At 39.1% G+C, this 16,001-nt stretch overlaps 1 protein-coding gene across 10 annotated transcripts in view; it reads left to right on the forward strand.

The window, feature by feature from the left end:
- Window positions 1–16,001, forward strand: part of PHLDB2 (pleckstrin homology like domain family B member 2) — a 225,666-nt gene that overhangs the window by 95,723 nt on the left and 113,942 nt on the right. For 9 of the 10 annotated variants that reach the window (XM_039250363.1, XM_039250365.1, XM_039250364.1 and 6 more), the window contains exon 2: window positions 9,044–9,138. The exons of the other annotated variant lie outside the window; for it this stretch is intronic. In XM_039250363.1, the coding sequence (XP_039106294.1) occupies window positions 9,075–9,138 (64 nt within the window). In that variant the 5' untranslated portion in view covers window positions 9,044–9,074. The remainder of the gene's footprint in view (window positions 1–9,043; window positions 9,139–16,001) is intronic. 10 annotated transcript variants of the gene reach the window in all.

Genomic DNA, 16,001 nt, shown 5'->3' on the forward strand with positions numbered 1-16,001 from the left:
TGAAGAAGATAAGAACATAACATTCTTTTCCCAGTCAAATTTGAAAACAATGGAAAGGTGGACATGGAAGTCTGGCAGGAGACACAATGCTATCTTCATAACTGGTAAGGCTATTAAAGAAAGGTGTGGCTTAGGTACATGATGACAGCAGACTTCTAAAACTACACTCCATAATTAGACTTACCCACTGGTCACCACATGGCTCCCCATTAGAGAACTAGCCTCTGCACAATGTAGAATACGAAGAGGCAGACCAGAATGTGTAATTCTTAAGGTCAGCTGGCTTCCAGCTACTATGCAGAGCCAGTTCATTTCCCAAATGCACCACTGGGAGAATTGCCCCTTCTCCTCTGAGTCAGTGAGTCAAGTGGGAGAGAGAGACCCAGAGAGTGACAATGGCTCATGTAACTTGGACTGATAAACATGGGACTCTGCTCCTTTCCTGGATAGCCTCATGGGCACTGATTGATTCATATGCTGGCGATATTTCCCACAAGTGATAGGAAAAGTGGATCACAAAGATACCCCCAGATTCATATCTTTCAGTGGATTATCTGTTGACTTCCCTGTCTGATTCCTCTTTTTCGGTTGACCTATGAACACAGATGGAATGGCATACTTAGATGAACTTCTCAAGACTTAAAAATTGTTTTGGCTTCTAAAAGATTATGCCTCCCCTTTTACTCAATCATTTGATATCTAGCAAATATTCATTGAGGCCCCACCCAGTGCCAAGTGCCATGAATATAAAGACAAACACACCAGAGTGATCCTGTGGAGTTTACCATCCAGTCAGCATCTACTGCGTCTCTTCTCTTAGGGAGAAAAAAGGAAGCTCAGTCGTTTATGAGCTCAGAATAAACAGAGACAAATATTTGCAATTTTTTGTCCTAAGTTTCAAATGTTTTTCTGAGTAGTTAAATGACTGTTCACCCAGAATTTAAGACATTTCGCTTCTCCTATCACCAGCCTTAATTAGAGACAAGATACTAATGATAAAGGTTATGGAACCACTGGAGAGTCATTTATCTTCTCTCATTCTGTCTGTATTGCACCATCTCACGAAGGCCTACAATCGGCAAAGAGAGGAATAGGGTGAAAGCGGCAGATGGGTTATTCACATTCACCACAACTGAAAAACAACTCATATGAGTGGGTGGATGGTTCCACCACCCTGAATGAAGATCTCATCCTTACTCTTTTCTTATCCTGGACTCCTGTATCTTCCACTATTCTCTTGTTTAAAGAAGAAGAAAAAAAAAAAACAACTCTGATGTCTTACATTTCTAAGAATTACATTTGTTTTTTTTTTTGTTTTGTTTAACCAGATTCTGGAAGACTACACCCATTATTTTACTAGGTCTTAAACTTGCACTTTGGTTTGGTTTGTTTTTACCTCATTTTGTCTTATTTCTCATCACCAAACCAACAGAATAATTCAAAAGAAAAGGGGATTAGGTATCATTCCAGTTCCTAACAGATTCAGATTCAGAGTCTCTTCCCGCCTACAACTTTTTAAAACCACTATGGACCCAAACTCTCATGGAGAAATTGGTAATTTTGTTTCCTCCAGCCACGCTAAAGGATGCACAAAAAGCTACTAAAATGTGGCGGAGGCCTCCACGTCCTCAGCATTGTTCCTGGCTTCAGAAAAGAAGTTTATCTTCTCCCTCTCATTCCTGTACATCTACTAGGTAGCAGGAAGTAATGATTTTCACTTTGGAATAGCTGGGCAGATATACTGCTTGAGGACAAGCAGGGAAACCAAGTCTGGTGTTTCTATTTGGAAAGAAAGAAACTGACAAAGTTAATGCAATCTAAATTCTTTACTTGAAATGGTGTACTTTTTCCATTAACTTTTGAGATAGCATATAAATTCATAGCAGTGATTTAAAATACACATATATATCTTATACAAATACATACATCCTTCTTGGGTATGTATAAGTCACTTGTTTCTAAATATCATGAGTAAAGAGAGTAGCAAAAAAAGTCAACACATCCCAGAGTCTAAGAATATCATTGTCATCATGAAGAGCAGTGAGATCTTAGGCAACTAATATACTCCCATGCCTTTCTTCTTGCTTTGTAAAGAAAAAAAGAAAAGAAGAGAAAGGCATCATGACAGTTTTTTGTTATCCCTATATCTGTTCAAAACCCACAGAAGACAGGATACATAAAAGGAAACTGACAACAATAGAATTACAGTCCCTAATATCGTGGAGAATTTTGCATATGCATTTTTAAAATTTCAAATGTATTATTTAATACTCATCCAAGGCAATGTGTACTAAATATTAAATTTTAAAAGAGGCTTTTCATGTATTAAAAAAATTCATTAGTGCACTTTGGGGATAATATTCACTTAATAAAATACACGATGTTTCTTTTGCCCAAAGCATTTTGACGCCAATTTGAAGATCTTCAAATTGGAGCTGTGAGAAGTGCATTTCTAGGGTCAATAGGCTAGAAGATGCCTTTTTGTGAAAATGTTCTTAGAGCCATCGATTTAAATTCATCTGGAGAAGCAGTCAGTAATCCTGTAGTAAAACCCTGGCTCTGCACCGTACCGCTATAATACCTTGTGTGGACTCCATGCTTATAATACATTTACCCTACACTCAATACGTCCTAACATCTCATACTGGTCAGAGCTAAATTTGAATAAATTCTGATTGTTTTATATGAGAATGTACAGGCAGGATATCTATTTCTGTTCATATATCCAGACAGATATATAAATGATATAGGTGCTATGAATATAGCTATAAACATAGATACAAATACAGCTATAGATATATCCCAGGTTAAAACTGTAAGTAAGTTCATGGTGGGGATAGATAAATTTATGAAGGCTACTTTCGGCTGTAGAATATTGTCCTACCTACCAACTTTCATATTAGGTTGGAAGGTCCAGAGTTAATTATTACAGAATCACAGAAATGGCATGAGGGTAAACAAGCTTTAGGGTAAACAGACTGTGTCAAAAAGAGTTATTTCGTCCAGTACTGGGACAGGCAGAACTAGAAAAGATCTGTGGTGCTTGTCTCTGACCCTCTCAGCTGCAAGCCCCACCCGATCGATCCCATCTCCTGACTGGCCCTACTAGAACCAGAATCTAGAGGGCCTGCCCAGGCGCACCTTCAACACTGCCAACGACCACAACTCCAACCACGATTCGGCCCTTTATACCAAATACACGTTAATCTACATCGAATCATCATCGGTGCCCTGAATCTAATAATCTTTTCACACTTTACTGTTTCTGTTAATGGTACTGTCTGCTTATAATGGTATCAAATTTGTGAACTTCAAACATGTTTTTAATGTTTTCATTAAAGAAAAAAAAGCAAGGAACAACAAAAAATCAAATTATACAAAATTTTCAAAGTATCTATTTTAAGATCACTTCACTCCCACACCCTTCCAAAATTCCCAGTTTTCAGAGGAAACTAGCATTAATTTTATTGTTTTTGCTTTCTGACACTTAGGCTTTTCTGCTTTTAATAAAAATCAGATGTTTAGCATATATATATTATATATATAATATGTATATATTATACATACATATATATGTTATATATAATATGTGTATACATTATATATTATATATGTATAATTATATTATACATATGTACATAATTATATGTAAAAATTAGAACTGTGACATTTAGAACTTTGGCTTAAAATTTAGTATATCTGACAGCAAAATGTATGTTCTTACTATTACATCATGCTTCAATTCAATTCAATAAATATTTATTTGACATATACTCTATGCAACACACTCTATTAGGTGCTATAGAGGATTAACATTTGAAAAATAATGACACACGATTCACATTTAATCATGGTGCCTGCCTCCTTGGCAGCAACTGTGCTTTGTGCTATGTGACCTTGCCTCCGGCAATATATAGGAGGTTGAAACAGATGTGGGCACCTCCTCCGCCTGTATCTTTCTGCCTAACAAGCAATCCCAAAACTCATGGCTTGAGACAATGACAACACTTCTGTGGCTCACACACCTCCAATTTATGTAAAGCTCAGAGGCGGTAACTTGTTTCTGCTCTACTCAGTATCAGCTATGGTGGCTTGAAGGCCAGGACTGGGAATCATATGAAATCTTGTCCCCTCACCAGTCTGGAGGTTGGTGCTGGTTGTTACCTGGGTCCTCAGTAGGGACCATAACCCGGAACACTTTCATATCACAATTCTGCAAGGTCTTTCCCCTTCCTTGGGGTCCAAGTGCAAGCACCCTCAAAAGGCCAGACAGGAGTTGTTTTGCCTGCTAGAACTTAGCCCCTGAAAGCACATAATATCACCACTTCCACAGCGGATACAAGCCCACTGACATGCAAAGGGAGGAGGTATAGACCCCATCTCACAAGGAAGGACTGTCAATGTCACATTGCAAGAATGTGTCACATTGCATGCTTGGTGGTGTGGCCATCCTTAGACTACAATCTGCCAGACCACCTACAGATGTGCCAGTGAACTGTCATGGGAAAATAATTCAGGACAATCAAATTCCCTTTCAAGTAAATATAGCTTGAGAACAATTTAGAGAATGAATATAGCTGCTGGAGATTAATCTGGAAGATCATAACAAAGAAAGAAGAGGAAGGCATGATGAAGCATGTGTTCACTGAAGTTCTGGGGCCATAGAAACCGAGAGTAAGAATCCAAGTTCTGTTCATTTGTATACATATCCCTACCAGCGCACAGTACCAGACACATAATAGAGGCTCAGATATGTCATAAGAAGAAATACATGAATGGATGAAAAGAGAGAACACAGAAGGAGGGGTAAATTTGGAGGAGGAAAGATGAGATTCTACTAGAAATATATTGACTTTGAGGTTCCAGTTGATAGCTTCCCACTGAGATGTCAAGCAAGCAGTTAGTGAGTGGGTCCGTGGCCCAGAAGAGAGAACAAGAGTTAGGGGAAGGGTTTAGTAAGCCTCGGATAAGGTGAAGCTTTGACTGGATGAGACCGTCAAGAAGGAGCATGTAGAGGAAGACCAGTGACTAATGCTCAAGCAATATAAGAGTGCTTAATACTATCAGCTCAAGAGTCTGAACACCTGGATTTAATGTCTGTAATACTTGATTCACCACTTCATAACTGCGTGTTTTCTTAGGTTTAGCTACTTAATCTCTCTTTACCTCGATATCCTGTCATAACAGTGTTATAATAATAAAACTTACTCCGTAGGGCCATAGATTAATTATATATTGCCTGAAAAGTACTTTGAACAGAGCCTAGCATTCAGGAAGTAATCAATGCAGATTAATTCTATAACTATTTTTATTTTCTTCAACATCTAAGGTTTAGGAATGAGCAGAGGAAGAGACAGATAATAATACTTATAATGAAGGCCTTGTATAATACAGATAAATGGCTGCAAGTTACATGTATTACTCAGTTGACAAACATAAGAGATATTGATTTTGTCAATAAAAAGAGGGTGACAACATGGTGAGTTGTATTTTCTATCTCAACATTTCATTTCATAAAGTTTGTGCTTTTGGGGGTAGTAATGTGCTGTGTCAAAAAAAAAGTGTGTTCTATACTCAAATAAGCTTGAGAAATGTTGCATTAACAAAATTGTTTCCTTAAATTCATATGCTAATATCAGCCACAGTTTGCTAAGAAGGGGCTAGGAAAAGCATCTTTTCCCAGACTCTTGTAAATTTCTTTAGGGATCATTCTGCTAAACCTATGTGTAAATCACAACCCCTCAATGCTAGTCAAGGAAGAATCTCTTGAGAAATTTCTCTAAAAAATACATATTACTGGATTCATTCCACACACTCTGATTAGAAAGTCTGTACTGGTGTTAAGGAATCTGTATTTTTTAAAGTTCCTTGGTGTGGCCTTGTCTCTAGGCAACCAGGAAGTGGAATTTTGCCCTTCCCATAATCCATCTCTTTCCAACCTGTTCTAGAAAATATGGCTCCTACAAAGAACAGTAGCAAAAAAAGAAAAAAAGTGCGTGTGTGGGGGGGGTTTATTCTGCCACCAAGGAGAGAAGAAAATAGAACGTCAACATGCAAGAACACTTCCACTGAGTTGGCTTCGAGAAGCATGGATCCCAGGCACTCAAGGAAATCTTGAATTTGCCACAAAAACCTGGTAACTCTCCATGTGATCATTTACACTGGCTCCAGAAACCTGTCTGGACTCCAGAAATAAGGCTCCCTGCCCCACTCCCCACTCATTCTCTCAATCTCTCTCTCTGTCTCTCTTTCTCTCTCTCTCTCTCTCAAAAAATGAATAAACATTAAAAGGCAAAAAAGAAATAAGGAATATCTAATAATGTATCTGGGTAGGCTAATGAGGACACGATTCATCAAACACACACAGCATGATGGTTACCTATGTATCTGTTATGCTTTTAAAAGTCTTCAGATAATCAATGAAAACCAGAAAAAATATAATTATGGAAAAGTAGTTGTAGCCTCTACATGTAAAGAAATTTAAACTATGGGTCCATGGAATTAGTGGTAATCTAACAGATTTCCAAGAATTCCCAACAGAACTTTGAACAAAGTCAGACTAGAACATTTTTTTAAACATGCTTAGAACCCATATCTAACACAATAGGATGGTTGTATTCTTTGTATGCCTTTAAAATTTAATCTAAGAACAGTCTCCTTACCTGAGATTTACATGGAGATCAGTCAGACCTGAGAATACACAACCTGAGAGACGTCTTAGAATCACTTGGAAAGAAGACAATTTTTCCCATGAATATTCTATCTAGGGAGAATTCAGCGGAATGAATGGTTTAACATATTTCCACATTTATAGTCTGCTTTAAAACTTTTATAGTAAAAATAAAAGAAGATAAAAGCATGGCATCATTGGGGCGCCTGGGTGGCTTAGTCGGTTAAGCGTCCCACTTTCGCTTAGGTCATGATCTCACGGTTCGTGGGTTCGAGCCCTGCGTCGGGCTCTGTGCTGACTGCTATATATATATATATATGGTATATATATATATACCATACCTTCTTTATCCATTGTCAGTTGATAGAAATTTGGGGTCTTTCTATAATTTAGCTATTGTTGATAGTGCTGCTATAAGCATTAGAGTTCATGGGCCCCTTCAAATAAGCATTTTTGTATCCTTTGGATAAATACCTAGTAGTGCAATTGCTGGGTCCTAGAGTAGTTCTATTTTTAATTTTTTGAGGAACTTCCATACTGTTTTCCAGAGTGGCTGCATCAGTTTGCATTCCCATCTTGCAGCTTTTCTGAAGGTTGAAGTTATTTTAAACATAACAAAACTAAAATTGGCATTAGTACATTAGCATTTATTTTATCATTTTTGTTAGTTTACTGTTGATTTTCTCAGGTTCTCTGAGTAAGCTATCATATCATCTGAAAATAGTTTTCCTTCTATTCCAATTTCTGTGCCTCTTATTGCTCTGTCTGTTTATAGTATATTGGTTAATATCTCTAGAAAAATCTTCAGTAGTAGTAGAGATGTTAAGCATTCTTGACTCTTTCCTAATCTTAGTGCAAATATCTCTAGTATTTCCTCATTAAGCACAATGCTGATTTTAGGATCCAGGTATTCTGTTTAGGAAATATGCATCAGTCAAGGCCAACCCTCCAACTGGGCTCTTGACCCAATCCTCACCCTCTCTCCCATGACCTTGTTCCATCACTTAATCCCCCTCTCTTCTATATCTTTACCATTTCCCTCTCTATCTTCCCTCAACATATGAGCCTGCTTAGCTTGCTCCCTTCCATTTTGAGAAAAAGCAAAACCTCTCATGATCTGACCCTTCGAATTTCCAACTCTACCCATGATCTCTACCTCACACTTTATTTGGATAATCTACTGACAAATTCCAAATCAACGTATCCAAAATTGAATTCCCTTCCTTGCTTTCCATCTGCTCCACTTCCTGCATTTCTCTTCCTGGATAATGGCATCATCATCATTCAGCTACCAAATCACACCAGACTCTCCCCTTACCTACCTGCCAGTACCAATAAATCATCTTGAGTTATCTTGGGCTGATGAGATATCTATCTCTGTCTCTATACTTGTGCCTATGCCTATTTCTGTATCTATATGATATATAAGATAACAAGTTTGAACCTTGTTATCTTAAACAAATGCCCCGCTTTAGTTTCTTTACATGTCTCCCTGGAAATATGGTATAGACCTCTAACTGGTCTTTCTGCTTCTAGTTCTATCACCATTAAAATCCATCCTCCTTAATACATTAAGAACAAGTTAAACAAAACCTGATACTTTTTTCTGTATCCAAATGGTAGATGAGGGCTGTCACTTTACAAGGTAGCACACATTACTGGTTGTGTGACTTTTGATAACTCTCTTTTTCTTGAGCTTTAGGCCTCTCATCTGTAAAATGTGAATGGTAATACTTAGTCTTGGAGCCATTGTGAAAATTAGATGAGGAATATTTGGCATAGTAGGTGCACAACAAATGAGATCCCTCATATGACGGTGGGGCCACATCATCCATCGGGGCATGCCTGACTCTGCAGAGAAATCTAGACACATACGAAAGCTGAGAAAAGCCTGACTTAAAGTCAAGAGCTCTTTAGAAAACTCTTAAGAGCAAAGATACTGGTTTCTTTTTCTATAACATGAGGTTTTGTAAAAATTAAAGGAAAGAATAAAGACAAAGGACCCAATGGGATGACTGACAAAGCATGAGATGAACAATAGAATATAAGTAACAACGAACCCCAGGTCGTTATACTGAGGACTGATTCTTCTAAGTATTGATCTTTACTTGTTTGCTGGCATCTGTTGTCTTTTTTTTTCCTTTAATCTGTAACAGTTCTACCCAAAAGTGTGCTTTTGTTGATGTTGGTTAGTGGTGATGGTATTGAAGTTTGTCAGTCTAAAGGATAGTCAGCAACGGGATTATAGGATAATCCAGGATGTCTGTTTTTAAAAGTCAGCAGCAGTTAGTGTTCACCAGATGTTAGCTCTATTGACCTTCAGTTCTCAGAGACCGTCTTGGCTTCCCAGTCATGATACTTTTCTTTTCTCAGTTTCTGCTTTGAGATTTAGCAGAAGATTCTGATGGAGGAGGATAATACCCAGAGAGAGGAGCCGAAGCAAGACCGAATTGGTGACGTGCCTATTGGTAAGAACTCTCGGTGTGCACTTTGTTCTCAGAGATTTTCAGTAAATATTTACCAGCACCTACTCTCTGTCTCTCTGTCATACCCTACTGGGAACGATCTGGCATTTTCTAGCATAAACGCAGAAGTCCAGCAAGCACCAGAAAAATAGCCAGAGGGTGGCCATTGTTGCCTAGAACTTTGGTCATATGCTCACTTACCTCACTGAAGACATGCTGAGATTTGTTTAGACCAGGGGTTGAAAACAAGCAGTCCAAAGAAGCTGGTGTGGAGAGGTCTTCTTCAGTGACTCAGCAGTCATTCAAAAATCAAAGCCCACACACAAGGAGGTAAGATAGGACGCACAAAGAAATGCACCCCATTTCTATGCTCTTGGCTGATTTTACACTTCCTTCCAGGAGGTCCGAGGCCCCACCCAACTGTTCTACCCTCCAGCACTGGGAGTGCATGTTGAAATCTTTGTAACATGTTCCCCCGTGTTCAAAACAGAATGAGTGGACTCATAAAATGTATATTTTCCTCATTATTTTTTATTATGCCTCAGATGATCAAGTCACCGGCGGCCGGGGAGGGGCTATTGAGGGATGTGCTGGAGCCCAGGTTAACTCACTAGTATTTCCCTGCCCTGAGCTGATTACCTCTGCACTGCAAAGTCCTCTTCTGTTATGGAGGGTGATTTCATGCTAGGTTTTATTTTCCATTTATTCATCTGCTAAGTTCTAGACATAGGAGTTAAAATAGAAAGCTCCTGTATTAGTATAGGTTTTCCAGAGAAACACAATCTCTCTATAAGGTGGGATGGGTGCAGAGAGAGAGAGAGAGAAAGGGAGAGAGAGAGAGAGAGAGAGAGAAACTGATAGATCTTACACAATTGTCTCCTGTGGTTGTGAAGCCTAGCAAGTCTGAGGTCTGCAGAACTGGTCATGGGCTGGAAATTCAGGCAGCATTTCTATGTTGCAGTCTTGAGGAGATTTTCTTCTTCTTTGGGAAACCTCAGTCTTTCCTTTTAAGTTCTTCACTGTTGGATGAGGCTTAATCACGTTATGGAGGGCAATTTGCTTTATTCAAAGTCTACTGACTTAAATGTTAATCCTATCCATGGGAGCCTGGGTGGCTCAGTCGGTTAAACATTCTCGATCACGGCTCAGATCTTGGTCTCAGACTCCTGTGTTCAAGCCTCATGTTGGGCTCTGTGCTGGGCATGGAGCCGACTTAAACAAATTTTTTAAAAATGTTAATCATATCTAACAAACCAAATTTTCTTTTCTTTTTTTTTTAAATATTTTTATTTATTTCTAGGAGAGAGACAGCATGAACAGGGGAGGCTCAGAGAGAGGGGAAGACACAGACTCTGAAATAGGCTCCAGGCTCTGAGCTGGCAGTCAGCACAGAGCCCGACGCGGGGCTTGAACCCACGAACCGCGAGATCATGACCCAAGCGAAAGTCAGACGCTTAACCGACTAAGCCACCCAGGTGCCCCTAACAAACCAAATTTTCATAGCAACATTAGACTGGCATTTGACCAAACAACCGAGTACCATATCTTAGCTAAGTTGGCACAAAATTAACCATCACTGCCTTCTTATTTACCAAGGTCAAGAAAAAAGTTTGGAAAAGCTTTCTGGAGAGTGTGTTTCCTGAACTATCCCTGCTTATGAGGAAAGAGGTGAATGAATATGACACATGTGAAAAATCACAAGTAGTGTATTATGATAGAAACTGCCGCTCTTTGCAGGGAGAAGAGGGAGGAAATGTTAAGCTTCTAGGTGGGAAAATGACCTGAACTAACCAAATGGCTTATTTTTTGTTTATTTGTTTAATGCTAAACTAAAGATTCTGGGTTTATTTTACCCTAAAGACTTGATGGAGTCACTGAAGAATTCTTAAGCATTAAAGTGATGAGATTAGATTTTCAGTATTCAAGACCAATTCAGATATTCAACAAATATTTTATTTTTTTCTTTTTTAAAAATATGTATATTTTTGAGAGGGAGCACAAGTGGGGGATAAAAGATAGAGACAGGAAGATAAAGGATCCGAAGCGGGCTGACAGCAGCAAGGCCGATGTGGCGCTCGAACTCACAAACTGAAACCACAGATCATGACCTGAGCTGAAGTCGGGTGCTCAACTGACTGAGCCCCCAGCTGCCCCTCAACAAATATTTGATAGTGTTGATCATGCCTCAAGTACTGTGGGAAACACTGGGCATATGACGGTGACACACACAGGGGGGTCCCTAGCCTCAAAGCTTAGATTTTTGGGGGGAGATGAGAAAAGGAAAGGAAAATTAAATAATTCTGAATTTTAATTAGTGCCACTGAGGCCAGAGGCTTGGTTTAGAAGCTTACAGTTCCAATGTCTGTCTACTCCTGTTCCAATGGACCATCACATTCCTGCCCATAAGTGCCAACTTCGTATGTAGAGTAATCACTCAGCAATTGGCATTTAACCCCATCCCCTCTCCCACTCAAACACACAACATATTAGATTTGATACTTCCTGACTCTCTCTCCAAAATGCAGATCTTAGCTTTCCCTTTAGATTCTTCCATCTTCCATTGCCTTGGGTGAGCCTTGCCAACCACACATCCACTGCCTCTCTAGCTCCAAGTCCAATGAAACTATATCTCCCCTGGGTCCTGGGCTTGCTTCCTGGGAGTGAAGCTAAGAATACCAGGTGACCAATGAAGGCAAAAAGGATGGAGAAAAGGGTACTATTTAAGACATTTAAGAGGTAAAAATGACATGGTTTGGCAATGGATTGGTAATAGGGGTTGGTGAACGTGAGAGACTGAAGAAATTTTCCTAACTGGGGGGCTTGGATGGCTGAAATAAGAGGGTGACTTTTATTTAATTATAGACTGTAACGAAGAAGGAGGGTTGAGGGATGTACACGGGATAAGGATAATGTGGGCATGCTGGGTCTGCTGTGCCCAAGGGACTCCCTGTACAGTATGTGATCACCCCTGTGCACCCCTCAACCCTCCTCTCACTTATCCTAAGGACTGTGACTGTTAGAATGGAAACAAGGAGTTGATATTTCCAACAGGAGCAAAGCATTCAACTACTTACAAAATCTTAGAGAATTTAACATGAAATGTTAATAGTCCACGAGAGATGAAACGTCCTTTTGAGAACTAATTATCAGCGAGTTGTTTATTAGCGGTAATGTTGCTCTCCATCCATATGGCTCCTTCAAAATTGACTGTGTAAGGAATTTTCCACGTGGATAGTCGCTTTGATGAACTTCAGGAGCCAGATGGGTTGAGAGACAAAACTAGCTTGTGTAATAGAAAAACAATAAACCACATTAGGGCTTGTCTTAATTACATTGCCTATTGATGTTAACAGATGAGAGGAATCGAGAGCGCTTAGGTGATTTCTCCCCACCCGCACTCCTGCTGTTGGGGATCCTCAGACTTTATCTGGGCGTTTGTTGAAGAGGAGACAGACGGATAGGGGGAGAAAAATGCCCCCTCTAAATGTATCCATATTTGCCTTCTTGGCTCACAAATTCGTTTTAATGTGTGTAACTTTTTCTTGTATTTTGTTGGATTGACAAGCCTTTTATAGAGCTAACTTTAATATTAATATTAAAGGTATAATACATTCATCCACCCTTGTTTATGTTTTGGAGACTCCTAGGTCAATGTTAGAAATACAATCCTAACACTTCAGGAATCAGCCTCTTGAAATGAACAATAAGAGAAGGACCTTTTTAAATAGAGTTTCTTTTTGTTCCTGTCTGAGAAACAGTACATGAATTTCAATCATCTTCTTTAGGCATAATCTTAACTCATAAAAACTTGGTTCTTGACAATAGCCAGAAATTCCAATGAGTCTAAAAGAACTGTGTTAGCCATAACCATCACTGTCTGTATCTCAGAAATAAATGCTTCAAACAACCATTTATAACTTACTGAATGCTGATGCTAAATCTCTGATCAGAGCTGGGTTCTATACATAAGTTTTTTTGTTAGCTCTCTTAACAACTCCCCTGAGAGAGACATTGCAATTACCTCCATAATGTGAAACATTATAAAAAGGTCAAGTAGGTAGCCCCAAGTCCCTGCTGATACTACCGGTTCATTGGAATATTAAAACATTGAATTTCCAGTCCAGCACTTGGCCCAACAGCCAAATAAGTACCTGTTTCATACTTATTTCTATGAGAAGCATAAGATCTGTAACATGGGATTGTCATAACATAGAAAACAGAATGGCAGTTAGAAGTGGGCAGAGGTGAAGATTCAGTGTTTTAACTGGGCCTTTAATGAATAGTCAACTGAGCAGCCTTGACTTGGATGGACAGCTTTATTTCACATATTAGGAAGCAGAATCCTATTGCTTTATTGAGTCTTTAAACCCTGTAGCTGGATGGAGCTCATCTCTCTCTTTCATCCCAGCCCCATACAATCAGTTTCCACTTCCTACACAGCCTCCGGCTCTTCCTGTATTTGTCCAGTGAGGAGGAGCCAGTGCAAGTTTAGAACAAGGAAATGACTTAATTAAAATGGCATTCGACATGAAATCTAAAATTCAAAGCTCTGTTCCTCCTCTCGCCCCAGATCTGGCCCCAACTCTCTCGTCTTATCTCTCATGCCTCCATCTATGTCCCATGGGCTCAGACAGCCTGTGTTACTCACCATTTCCCTAATCAGCCTTGACCTTACTGTCTCCTTGTTCTGTTATTGCTCTCTCTTCTACCTAGAAGGTTCCTTTTTTCCATAAGAAGGTCACCTGTGAGTATCCTTCCTGATAGATTCATTGGGCAGAGATATCCCCTTCTGTGTTACTTTTTTACAGTGTGTTTTATAGCACATCACTGCATTCCAGTTACATGCTAGGCAGTAAACTCCTTATATAGAGACACATAACAAATGTCTTACCTTGTCTCTGTCTTCCACTCCTCTGGGCACGTTGTGTGGGACAGAGCAGATGCTTAGTAAATTTGTCTTTGTGTTTAGCATTCCTCCTGTCCTGAATCCTGGCTCCTGCACTGAGTTGTCAGAAGTCTCTAGAGCAGTGAGGTCTGTATATATCTGACACATCAATTCAAACACTTCTCCTTATCCAGTGTGGCTCCAGAGAATTATATTATAGGATAGCATAGCATAGCATGAGGGAATTTGAAATCAAGGCATGGGATAACTGGAGAGCGATGAAATCAGATGAAAGGAAAACTGAAGATGAGCGACAGAGAAGCTGAGTTTCCTGTGGTATTGAGGAGTGGTGCTCACAGAGTATTGCTGTTTTCTATGATGGGCAGATAAGCTATAAAGAAAACTCCTTGTTTTAAGACTGCCACGCTGGAAGAGCAAATCATTTCAGGTTCTTCAAGTGATTAGAAAAATGGTCCTGATAAACACTGCCAGGATACGTTGACCTAAAGTTTACACACACACACACACACCAGCATCCTTTTCCTGCCTGATTCAAATATAAACTCACAGAAAAGGTTGGGAGCAGGGCTGAAAGAACATTTGATGCAGAAATTAATCGGATGTTCCAAATGTATTTAGATTATTCTCATAATTAGGGTAATCATTTTAATAGTTCGAACATAAAGCTGTACATGGGGAAAGATTTTCACTTTAACTTTGGTTAATTGTATGGTGTTATTTTGAAGAGTTAATGTATTTTGTATATTTCATATGTTTAAATATATATTTGAGAACACAGAATAAAATCCAAAAGTCCAATAAGGATACTGAAATAAAAAATACACTTAAGATGTTAAAAAAAAGGTGGTAGGAAGCAAAATCTTTATTTTCATAGTACAATCATTTAATGACTTTGAGCTTCCTGGAAACCAGGATACAAAGGGAAACATGGGTTTACATAGTTCTCCTTAACAACAATTGCAAATCCACTGTGAAAGTAGATGAAATACCGTTTCCAAGAAGTGAAGGAACATCGGTTTTTTTAAGAAAGAGAAACTTTATCTTAGTGCTAAATTCTAAAATGTATCCTATGTGGAACTCAACATAGGATAACACACAAAAAAATGGCTGATGTCATTGACAACAGTTCCACCACAGAAGACAAGTGTGGTTGGAAACGACTCTTTTGGTGAGGACTTTAAAGACGTCAGACACGAAAGAAAAGAACTGCATGATCTCACTTATATATGGGATCTAAGAGTCGATTACATAGAGCAGAAATGTGATAACCTTTGGCAGGGAGATGGGGGAAATGGGTGGAAAAAGTGGAGAGATGCTGGTCGAATAGTATAGAGTTGAAGTGAAAAGTATAAACAAGTCTAGAGATCGAATGTGCAACATGATGACTATAGTTAACAATGTCGTATCGAATATTGGAAAATTGATAAGAGGGTAGATTTCAGGTGTCCTTACCACCCACACAAATAAGGTAACTACGTGAGAAGATATGTTCGTTAGTTTGACTTAGTAATCCTTTTATTATCTGTATGTAGGTCCATGAAATCATCATGTTGTATACTTTAAGTATATACCATTTTTATTTCTTTAAAAAAAGAAAAAAAACTACACTTTCATGTGTTCCCTGTGTGGTACCTATCTCCTGTGGAAAGGATGGAGCCTTATCATACTCATTGATTCAAATATGAGTCAGGTGTTATTAGTCTCACTTTTCAGTAAAGAAGCTTGTTTCTCAATGAAAGTAAATAACACATTCAAATGGGGCTGAGTCAGGGTTTAAATCGAGGTCTGTCTGACTCCATGGTCAGTGATATTTCGACTGCACTCTGCAAAAAACTTCTTGATTCTTTATTTAGGGTTGGGGCGCCTGGGTGGCTCAGGCGGTTAAGTGTCTGACTTCAGCTCAGGTCACGATCTCACAGTTCGTGGGTTCGAGCCCCATGTCGCGCTCTGTGTTGACAGC

Source organism: Hyaena hyaena, unplaced genomic scaffold, assembly GCF_003009895.1.
Source record: "Hyaena hyaena isolate Hyena2069 unplaced genomic scaffold, ASM300989v1 scaffold_366, whole genome shotgun sequence".
Taxonomy (NCBI): Eukaryota; Metazoa; Chordata; class Mammalia; order Carnivora; family Hyaenidae; genus Hyaena; species Hyaena hyaena.